At 49.5% G+C, this 11,543-nt stretch overlaps 1 protein-coding gene across 2 annotated transcripts; it reads left to right on the top strand.

The window, feature by feature from the left end:
- The first annotated feature begins 623 nt into the window (after positions 1–623).
- Positions 624–5,930, top strand: LOC125547615 (CBL-interacting protein kinase 17-like). 2 transcript variants are annotated; one of them, XM_048711438.1, is made up of 12 exons: positions 632–1,005; positions 3,362–3,433; positions 3,556–3,663; positions 3,808–3,888; positions 3,969–4,022; positions 4,099–4,224; positions 4,333–4,542; positions 4,667–4,771; positions 4,955–5,071; positions 5,181–5,243; positions 5,347–5,421; positions 5,544–5,930. In XM_048711438.1, the coding sequence occupies exons 1-12, from the start codon at positions 736–738 to the stop codon at positions 5,661–5,663; spliced, it is 1,401 nt and encodes a 466-aa protein (XP_048567395.1). In that variant the 5' UTR covers positions 632–735; the 3' UTR covers positions 5,664–5,930. The 2 variants fall into 2 exon arrangements, 1 of the variants encoding a protein (XP_048567395.1); XR_007300713.1 differs by lacking the exon at positions 5,544–5,930 and having other exon boundaries at positions 624–1,005; positions 4,942–5,071.
- The last annotated feature ends 5,613 nt before the right edge of the window (positions 5,931–11,543 follow it).

The following is an 11,543-nucleotide window of genomic DNA, read 5'->3' as shown; positions in this document are numbered from 1 at the left end:
TAGGATTTTAGTCCTCGCAGAGGCGACGTTTGGACGGATGGCGGCGCTTCTTCTTTGAGTCAGTCTTCCAGGCTTCGATCCTCCCCAAGTTCGTCCGTTGGGACTGGTTAGACGGAGCTCCAACGTAGATTCCGGCCAACTCCTCAGGGCGGCGAGGTTAGGGTTTCTTGTCGTGCGTAGGCAACGGCGATATTTGGTGTCAAGTTCTTCAGATCTATTCAAGAATTCAACGGTGACGACTGCGGCTCCAGAGTGCTGGTCCTTAGGGGCACGTGCATGAAGACTTTCCAGCTGTCATCGACAAGGGCAAGCCGGCTCTGGTATGGGAGCGGCGACAACGGCCCGTCGGCGGCTCATTCTGGCCTTCTGGTGAATTTTTATAATAGCTCTAATTTTCTCAAGAAAAAAAAGAACATGGGAGTGCTCTCATGCGACGGTCAAAACCAGGCAGCCACACCGTTTTTTTTTTTTACTTTTTATATCTTCCTTCTCCGCTCGCCACACCTTCACAATGAATAACGTTATTTTGTTCTGTTGGATTGGCTTCAGGATTAAGGTAATCCAAACACCGAGCAAACCCCACACCACACACAACCACACGCAAGTTCTCAGAGGATTCAGAGCTATAAATACTCCCCCTCCACATTCCAATTCGCCTCGTCAGCACGCGAAGCACGCCACCGACCCAAATCAATTCACCACGAACGACGGAACGAGTCGCTCTCCGGGCAGCAGATGGTGGCGACGGGGGACGCGGAAGAGGCGGCGGCGGGGTGCCGCGCGCGGGCGGCGCTGCTGGGCGCCTACGAGCTCGGCCGCACGCTCGGGGAAGGCAGCTTCGGCAAGGTGAAGCACGCGCGGCACCGCGCCACGGGGGACCACTTCGCGGTGAAGATCCTGGACCGCGGCAGGGTGCTCTCCCTCCGCGGCGCCGACGACCAGGTCCGCAGGGAGATCGCCACGCTCACCATGCTCGCGCACCCAAACGTCGTCCGCCTCCACGAGGTAATTAGTACTATTCACTAGTAGTAATCGCGATCTCGGCTCCTGTTCTTCTCTCGGTGCTGCGCTGCTGCCTCTGCTAGATGCGTGTATAGAATCCATAGATTGAGTACCCTTGGTGGAGAAACTGAGAAAATATTTTAAAATTTTAAATACCTTGTCGAGCTTGCGAGCAAGGGTGCTTGAACTACGGGCACGCCACGGTTGGAATGACGCTACAATTATCAACCAGAGATTCCTTAAGGAAAGGGATAGTTCGTGGTGGAGATTGCAAGCATCATCATCATCATAATGTTTATCCACATATGTTTTTCCTACATTCATAGCAACACAAACCTATAATTTGGGGATTCTACTACTTTGTATAGTATTAAGAGCAACTCCAACAGGCCGACCCAAACGGACGGCATTTTTGTCTGCTTTTTGTCCGTTTGGGTCGGCCGCCCGCCCGCCGTCCGTCCTTTTTTAGTTTTGGGTCGGCAGTGCGCCCAACTGGCCGATCCATTTTCATGACCGCGCGTGTTTAACATCATGCCGTCGCCCTGATTTTGGTGCTCCAGCGTGCGGGAAAGGTTCGCGTGCGGGGAAAGCGGTCTAGCGCGCGTTGGTTTTGGCGCTCCAGCGTGCGGGAAAGGTTCGCGCGCGCGCCGCGGCCGGCGCTCGCTATAAAGAAGGCGCTCCCTTCACACTCTGTCGGTCGCCCACTCTCCCCGCCTCTGCGCCACCATGCCGATCCGCCGCCTGGGCGCTTCGGATTTTCGCGGAGTCCGGGAGCGCCGCTCCGGTGCCTTCTTCGCTGAGATCTGATTTCGCGAGAAACGTCTCGTCCTCGGCACCTTTCGACACCGCAGAGGAGGCGGCCCGCGCGCACGACGCGGCGGCGTGGCGCCTCCTGAGGCCTCGTCGGGATATGATTTTTCTCAACGTGTCGAGCCAGCGGGCGCAGGATCTGGCGCCTTTCCCGCGGCTTTTCACCGACGAGGATCGTCATGTCCACTGGAGGCGGCAACGTCGCCTCGCCATGCAGAGAAGGACGTGGAAGCCTTGGTGGTGTGGCGCGGAGGCTACCCGTAGGACATTGTCGACGAGCGCCAGTTCTACAAGCAATTGAGATCGAAGAGAGATGCGAGGAGGAGAGAGCGAGCCGCCTATCGGGAGGACAAGCGTTCGCGGAAGCAGACAGCTCAATTGAAACTGAGGCTACGAGAAACTTCGGATTGGGACTTTGAAGACGAGCAGCTTGCTGATGCCCACCTTCAAACGTCGGAGGAGGACATTACCGAGTCGGAGTCAGAAAGCGACGAGTAGTGGTCTTTTTCTTTTATCTGTGTACGGTAGAACTATCTATGTATCCATTTTAATCTGAAAAAATGGTTGGCGGCGTCGGCGACGTAGCAGGCGGGCGAGTGTGTGAATCCAATGTGCCACCGACCAGCAGGCCCGGTGAGGAAAGAGGGTGAGCACGCGCGCATCCGTCTTGTGTCCGCGCCGACGCAAATCATGCTAAAAAATGAGCCGGGAATAGATCGGCAGGCGGACGAAAGCGGACGCGCGTCCGTTTGGATCGGCGTTTTGGGTCGGCTTTTTTGTCCGCACCGATCCAAACGGACGGCCGCGGATGAAATGGGTCGCCTCATTGAAGTTGGTCTAATACTCTATACATACAAGTCCATTCCGCGTTACAAATGGAGCATGTCGAACTGGCTGCAAAACATTGACCATCTTGATGACCGGGAAGAATCATGCTGCAATTATTTAAAAGTTTGACGCCGGAGGAGGAAAGAGAAGAGCCAGTTGGTCTTTTATGGGGTCGTATAAGCAGAATGTTTTCTCAACTCGTCGGTTGCTGGAGGCTTGTACTCGGGACGGTGAGAACGTATCAGTACATCCGGGCACACCACAGCTGCAATTATCAACCAGAAATTCCTTGAAAAAAGAACGTGGGGATTGCAAGCACCATCATAATATTTGTCTATATATGTTTTCGTACATTCATCTTATCAATAATTGTAGCCTGTAGGAATTGCATTGGATATTAGTCTATATGTAGCGCGTTGCACGTAGACCACTAGACCTGTAGTATCACGTGGAGGGTGGAGCTGAGGCAGATTCAGCTCCAGGCCATGCATTTCTCCATTTTAAGATTAATGCTTGATCTGGATCGCATGTGTAGCCGTCAAGTATATCCAATAATGCCAACCAACTGCTGCCCCGTCCTTGTCTTCTTTATTTTCTGACAGACAGAATTTCTTTGGGTCTCTTGTGGTGCACATTAGCATATGAATTCGTCCACGTGGCCCGTTTAAATAACATCAGTGTCTTATCATTAATCCTGTAATTGTTTTAACTCTTGATTCAGGTTGCTGCTAGCAAAACAAAGATCTACATGGTGCTTGAGTTTGTCAATGGAGGAGAGCTGTTTGACAGGATTGTAAGCCCGCATAGCTTTTATTTTCAACTATCTGAAAGCCTGCTTTGCATTATAAAATTCTCTGCCAGGTACATTGGTCAGTTCTAATACTTCGAGTTGATTTTTTTTCGTGCAAATAAAAGGCAATGAAGGGAAAACTATCCGAACGAGAAGGAAGAAGACTTTTTCAGCAGCTAATTGATGGCGTGAGCTATTGCCATGGAAAGGGTGTCTACCACAGAGACCTTAAGGTACTTTCGACTGAAGTTTTCTTTTCTTTTCTTTTGAAGAATCTGCGGCAAACAATTATCTAACATTATTATTTCTCATGTATGATGGAATTATGGTTGATTGCTCTGTGTTCTCCTGACTTATCCCACTGCTACATGTTACAGCCTGAAAACGTTCTGATTGACCGAAAAGGCAACATCAAGATCTCTGATTTTGGTCTATGTGCTTTACCTCAACATCTCGGGGTATGGCAGAAAATTTTCCTTGATTTTTCTGTTGCGAGGATATTTTCATTTCATTGAATTTAAGGTCTGCAATTTTTCAGAAGGATGGATTGCTGCATACAACTTGTGGTAGCCCCAACTATATTGCACCTGAGGTAAACGACTAGCCACCTTGGGACCAATTATCTGTTTTACGGTATATTTGCTAATTCTTGTGCCAAACATATCCAGGTTCTGCAGAACAGAGGTTACGACGGATCACTGTCGGATATCTGGTCTTGTGGAGTAATTCTTTACATAATGCTCATAGGCCAGCTTCCGTTTGATGACCGAAATATGGTTGTTCTTTATCAGAAGGTAGACATTCATTTAAAACAACTAAAAACCTAAGTGATATCTGGTGCTTTGTTCTGATAGTTCTGTGATTCCATTCCAATAATACTACTGTTATCTGGTTGCGTGTAGATTTTCAAGGGTGACACTAAGATCCCGGAGTGGCTTTCGCCTGGTGCACAAAACCTTCTTAAGAGGATTCTTGAACCAAATCCGATGAAGAGGATCAATATGGCAGAGATCAAACTACACGAATGGTTTCAGAAAGACTATACTCCTGTTGGTCCATATGATGACGATGATGAAGATGTACGGCTTGGTGCAATTCTGCCTGTCAAACAGGTATGGCAAGATGACACAAACTGTATAATGCTGAAGACCAATTTATGTCCTAATATAGGCATCGTGTGTTGCGTATTTGACGTCTCTGATCGGTGATTATTTGTTTCCATTTTCTATTCTCAAGCAAATTAGTGAAGCACCCGGAGACAAGAGTACTCATCAGATGAATGCTTTTCAGCTGATCGGAATGGCATCTTCCCTCGATCTTTCAGGGTTTTTTGAGGAAGAGGTATACAAATATTTTCAGTAATTTCTTTCCTGCACCTCCCTTGCTGTAATCAGAATGGTTTAATCTGCAAAACTTGGAAGAAAAATCATATGCATAGTTTCTTAAGAAGTTTTAGGTCAAGTAATCTCATCTCATCCAGTTGGACTTATAGAACAACTCATCTCATCCAGTTGGTTATTGTAGGGAGTGTCCCAGAGAAAGATCAGGTTCACATCAACACTTACACCAAAGGATTTGTTCGACAAGATTGATGTCTCGGCGACGCAGTCGGGGTTTCATGTTCAGAGAGCGCATAGCAAGGTGAGCACAAGCTTATCATGGTCATCACATTGTAGAGGTTTTTTCACCATCACATAGTTGAATACATGATCTGAAGGAACTGAAAAGAATGTGCCTTGTTATATTTCAGCTAAAAATAACAGGCAATTGTAATGGACCGAACAACCCTTCGCCATTCTTAGTCTGTGCCGAGGTATAATTCGGCGAGCTGCACCTTTTTTCGGTGAAACACGTGGGAACGGTAACCAACGGAGATAAGCTGCTAACACTTGCGGTGCTGTTTTTTCTTATTCCAGGTGTTTGTGCTTGGCCCCTCTCTGCATGTTGTGGAGCTTAGGAAGTCCCAGGGTGACACTGCAGTGTACAAAAAGGTAGACAAGAGCTAACAGCCACTAGATTTGCCACTGCCATAACTTCACTGTACATATCTTTAGTGATGGTGGTTACTGAGTGAATGACTAATGGTGTTGCTTTCTTGGAATGTATTTTGCAGCTCTGCGATAGGATCTCGAGTGATCTGGGGATTGACAATATTTTCGGGATGGGGTCGCTCTTCGACGAAAACCTCCCTAACTTCGACAGCAGAGCCGCGACACCACTGGTTGCCTTGTGATGAGTGATGTGCTGTAGGTACCCCAACTGACGTGATGTTGTAGGACGCTAGGGTCATAGCTGTTTATTGATTGGAAATGACGATGATGGTGTAAGGATTAGGATCGTACAGTGTACATAACTACATACAGATAGTCGAGTGACGAAACTGACTACCAGCGATGTAATCATTTTTTGCGCGAGAAGGCTAAAGGCCTTATATTAAAGTCTGACCAACCTTTAGAAGGTTATCATTACATAAATGAAAAATTACTCGTCATCTTCCTCCTGCACTCGCCGTGAGCGAAGCTTGATACCCCTCTGGACATTCCGAACATCATGAGAGTCAGGGAAACGTTGTTGACGCAGCGGACCAGAAGTCGCCGCTCGGAGCCAAAAGATGCTGACATGGTTGGATAACCACCCAAGATCTAGCCAATTAGATACAGGGAGATTGGATAATCACCAAAGATCTAGCCAAACAGATACGGGGAGACATAGCTAAACTCCCCGCTGATGTTGAAACTGGTCAAATGTTGCTGATTCGAGGAGGGGCTAGAGGACCAAGACACGAAGCGGTGCCGTCCACTGTGTCGAAAGATACCTTGGAAGACCACATGCATAACAAGAAGACTACTAGAAGAGTAGTGACCACCACGACCCCTCCTGACCCCCCCCCCCCCCCCCCCCCCCGCCGCCCTCCTCTACTCCACCAACAAGATCGTCGCTCATGAGGTGGATCATGATCTGAGTGAACTTTTTTTTTCTTGGTATGCAATACGCCACCATGACCACCATGGCACCATCGTCGAGGAGCGAAATTCTAATTCAAGATTTTTAAGTACAACGCCGCAATGTAGAAGGGTTCCCACCCCTACTGTTGGTACAGTGGCAGGTGGGGGAGGGGACTCGTGGCTTCACCGACACTGGGTAGTGGCGGCAGGGTTTTTTGAAGAGGGATGAGACATGGAAAAGGAACGACTTCTTTTCAGCGATGGGATTGAAAAATAAGAAATGAATTATCTACATGTTTTATTAGGGCATGTATAATGGTGTTATCTTAACAATCAAATAGATCGGTTTCCGAAAAGTGCCAAAAATAGAAGTTTCCAAAAACGGAACTCTGGTTGTCAATATTTTTATGGTGGGGCCATGTGGTTTTTTTCTCCATCTTTGTCTGTGTAATTTTTCCATCACCTTTGAAAGTTCAAGTTTTTGGGAAGTCGAAGTTTTGGAAGTTCCTAAAAGTTCAAATTCCAAAGTTGAAAGTTAAAAGTTCAAAAACACATAAGTTTTTAAAAACCTAAAAGTTGGGACAATATTTTTAGAAGCCAAGATTACGTTTTTTCCATAATTGCTAATAAAAGGAAAGTTTCTAAAAATAGATCTTTGATTGTGAGATTTTGCTCTTTCCCTTGTCCCCAGTGCACGTCGGCCACATAGTTGTGTGCCCTTAGCAATGCACCTAAGCTAATTGTTGAATTGGAAGAGAGAGAAATGAAAGGTGGGAGGGGTGCCTTGTCTTAGTTCAGAGTTGATCTCTTGCTAGGGAAGATATGACAATTCTTCCATTATACTAAATGTCATCTCATAGTTATATATTTTTCTAGTTTATTTTAATCCCACACTTTACGGGAACACAAATATTATTGTTAGATATAACACTAAGAGATAACCCATTGTCTTCTCTAATGACATGCATAACATAAATTAGACCATCATATGAATGATTAAACATGCCATTACGTTCCTCATTCATCAAGAGAGAAGGAGCATGATAAATAAAATGAAGTACTGTTCCAAGATACAGCTACTGTACATATTTACAACACGTCTTTTCCATGCAGCCGATGCCCCTCCTAGAGTGACCTAAGGTTCCCGATTCGCCACCCTTCCTCCAACGGTAGACCGTCGACCTCCTTTTGCACCGGCTCCACTGGTTGGGGAGTACAAGGAGGCCCCACTCTACTGGTGGAAGCTATAATTTCCCCCCGTCTTGAGGCTTTAGGTTCATCTCCATTGTCCACTGCTTCCATACTTTTGGCAGAGTCGGTGCTTAATAATGTCTCCTCTGGTTTATTATACGACTCGAGTGGGGTGTGACCGCATGAGATGCTGAATCTCGGGACAAGATTGGACGAAGATGTAGATCTTGATTCTCTGTTGATTTGGCCCTTTTGTGGTGGCAATGACACAAAATAAGGTTGAGGGAGTCCTAGATTATGGGGTCCTCGGCACTACAAAAAAAGACACATCCGTGACATTTTGGGCCGAATGAATTTTTTTTCTGTCATACATATGACACTTCTATGACGATAATTGTGACAAAACCCGGTATCATTATAGATGTGGTGGGCTCCTACTTCTATGACAAAAAATCATGACAGAAAATGGGCTTTTCGTCCTGGGCGGGCCGGAGACGCAGCTGCATGACATTCTTTGGGCCGTCCATGACGGAAAAAACCATGGTAGAAGCGAGGGGGATGAAAATTTCGGGAAGTTCCCGGTTACGGTGGGAGGTCGGGGCCGAGCGATGCGCGTTTCTCTCGTACACGTACGCGCGTGTGTGCGAGGCGTTGGCTCTAACTGAACCCGAGCGAGGCGTTGGGCTCTAACTGAACCCGAGCGATTGCACTGCAGGCTACGCGTTACTGAATCCGAGCGATCGATCGATGGCTGTTAACTGAACCTGATCGAGCAATTCCTTCGCTACTGCTGCTAACTGAAGCCGATCGATGCTGCCTCTGGATGAACAGTGAGCGTTGCAGGGGGGGAGGGGGTTTGGGTGAACAGTTCCCGATGGGGGTGGATGAACAGGACCCCGTGGTGTTGCCTCTGGATGAACAGGACCCCGATCGATCGAGCCGGTTGGGGCTGGATGAACAGGACCCCGTAGAGGGCTGGATGAACATGACCACCCCGTGGAGGGCAGGATGAACAGTAGACGGTGGAGGGCAGGATGAACAGGAGCCCGTGGAGGGGTGGTTGAACAGGAGCCCGTGGAGAGGGCTGGTTGAACAGTAGCCGGTGGAGTAGCGCGCGGTGGAGGCTGGATGAACAGGAGCCCATGGATGAACAGTCGCAGGTGGAGGCTGGAGGAGGTCGACGGTGGATGAACAGTAGCTCGTGGAGGCTGGAGGGGGTCGACGGTGGAGATGAAAAGTATCCCGTGGAGTCCCGTTTTGCGGTACACCACACCCCTCCCGATGAACAGGATCCCGTTTCGACCGTAGCGCTCCAACACAAGTCCGTTTCGTCCGTTTTACGGTACGCCACACCTCTCCCGATCAACAGGACCCCCATTTCGATCATAGGAGGTCCGTTTCCTCCGTTTTGCGGTACGCCAGACCCCTCCCTATGAACAGGATCCTGTTTCGAATGTGGCCGGTCGAACACAAGGCCGTTTCCTCCGTTCTGCGGTACGCCAGACCTCGTTTCCATCGCCTGTTCCGTCCAAGCCCTCCCGATGAACACGACGCATTCCGTTGCCTCCCCATGAACACGACGCATTCCGTTGCCTCCCCATGAACACGACAACGACGTTGTTTCTCCGTTCCGACCCAGCCAAGTACACGAGCCTCGCCGTACGTATGCGCGAGTAGGCGTTCGAGACCCCGCCCGTATGTACACATATGTAGCCGTATTTTCTTTCTTGCACCCTGGCCGCTGTACATACGTGTACATGCTACGTGTGCGCCTTTACTACGACACGTGCGCGCCTCTACTACGACACGTGCGCGCCTCTACATCGACTAGTATGTACGTACACGTTTGCGACCAGAATGACAACGCTACGTACGCTTTGACCAGGTGGGTCCCGACTGTCACGCACTTCCTTGCCTGCGAAGATGTAGTTGGTGGGTCCCAGCAGTCAGGGGGCGAATCATTTTATTTGTCCGGACGCATTTCCTTGCATGCGAAGATGTAGCTGGTGGGTCCCAGCAGTCAGGGGGAAACGTTTTTTTCGTGAAATACAGTGGCCCGACCAGTGGGTCCCAGCTGTCAGGTGGAGGAATCATTATTTTCCGCGTAATAAGGAGGCACTTCCTTGCTGCGGCCATGGACCCAGCTGTCAGTCTCTCCACGTACAGTCCACGTCCGATGGAAGTCGTTCCTTGACCACGTTGATCATGCCGCGCCGAGAGCACCACGGCGGTGGACGACGGCGAGGCCTAGGAAGGGGACGACACGGAGGAAGCAAAGACTCGACAGTTGTTTCCCACGCGGAGGGGAGTACGACTGTACGACGGTTTACTGGTTCGTCTGCCGTCGCCAGAGAATAACAGCAGGTGTGGGTGAGTAGAGGGATGGCTAGGCCAGCGATGGGAGTACGGTCGAGCGGTGAGGCCTGCGCGACAGCACAGCCGGCCGCGAGGAGGAGGGAGCAGGCAGTCCCGCCGGCGCTTGTTTGAGCGGCTGGAGCAGGAAGAGCAGAGATTGAAGAAGCACGACGGCCGTTGGATGGACATCCAACAGTCAGTGTTTGTGCGTCAACCTTTTTTTAGGAAAGCCTCAAATCTGTGAAAAATAGCATACATCCGAGCTGCCATTATTTCTAATAATTTACAGCCCATTTGCTAATTCCTAAGGTTTTTTTGGAGCCTATATTCTTTTTGTTAGCATTACAACCCATATTGTGGCAACGGTTAAAAAATTATACGAAATTTTGCATATTTCGGTGCGGTCCGAACTGTTTTTAATCTCGAAATTTCGAGTCACATTCAAACTGATTTTAAAAATAAATGTATATCAATATAAAATCCAACAAATTCTCCACGCATAAAAATTGATGTAATTTAAAATCTTGAAATGAAAAAAAAAGATATTTGAAACTAATTGCCGGTTTGATGTGTTTTGAAAATGTACAACCCATTTCTCATTACTGATGGGCCATTTTCTCGGCCAGCCGAATGAAAGCTCTCCTCGTCTTGAAAGATTTGCAGCCCAGCAGGCCTAACAAAGCGACTTACTTGGCAAATTACAAAAAAACTAAGTTGTGGCCGTGGACCCAGCTGTCAGCCTCACCACGTACAGTACTCTTTTGATGGAAGTCGTTCCTTGACCACGTTGACCACGCCGCGCGGAGAGCACCACGGCGGTGGACGACGGCGAGGCCTAGGAAGGGGATGACGCAACAGTGGAAGCCCGCGCGGAGAGGACTACGAGGGTTCACTGGTTCGGCTGCGGTGTGAGGCTGCCGTCGCCGCAGGGCCTGGCCAGCGGTGGGAATAGTAGGGGGCGGTGAGGCCTCTGCGGCAGCACAGCCGGCCACGAGAGGCAGGAGCATGCGGCACGACCGGCGCTGCTTTAGGCGGCTGGAGCAAGAAGACCAGAGGTTGAAGAAGCACTACGACCGTTGGATGGACATCGTACGGTCACTGGAGCTAGAATCGTTCATATTGACTATGTTGACAAAGCCCTTCGTCCCCGTCAACTTAGTAGGCCCACAAGTTAGCCTCCCAGCAAGGTGGGTCCCAGCTAGCCGGGGGAGTATTCATTTTTTTGTGCGTAATAAGGAGGCACTTCCGGTGGGTCCAAGCTGACAGCGGGGGGGGGGGGGGGGGGGGGGGCGTTTTTTCGCGAAATACGGTGGCCTGTCCGGTGGGTCCCAGCAGTCAGGGGGAAAAGTTTTTTTTTTTCACAAAATACTGGTGGCCCGTTCGGTGGGTCCCCGCTGTCAGGTGGAGGAATAATTATTTTGCACGTAATAAGGAGGCACCTCCTTGCTGCGGCCGTGGACCCAGCTGTCAGCCTCTTCACGTACAGTCCACGTCCGATGGAAGCCGTTCCTTGACCACGTTGACCACGCCGCGCCGAGAGCACCAGGGCGGTGGACGACGGCGAGGCCTAGGAAGGGGACGACGCGGAGTCGGGGAAGACGTGGCAGTGGATGCCCACGCGT

The sequence above is a fragment of the Triticum urartu genome, chromosome 1 (assembly GCF_003073215.2).
Source record: "Triticum urartu cultivar G1812 chromosome 1, Tu2.1, whole genome shotgun sequence".
NCBI lineage: Eukaryota > Viridiplantae > Streptophyta > Magnoliopsida > Poales > Poaceae > Triticum > Triticum urartu.
Note: the sequence above shows the minus strand (reverse complement) of the source record. Positions and strands in the feature narration are given on the sequence as shown.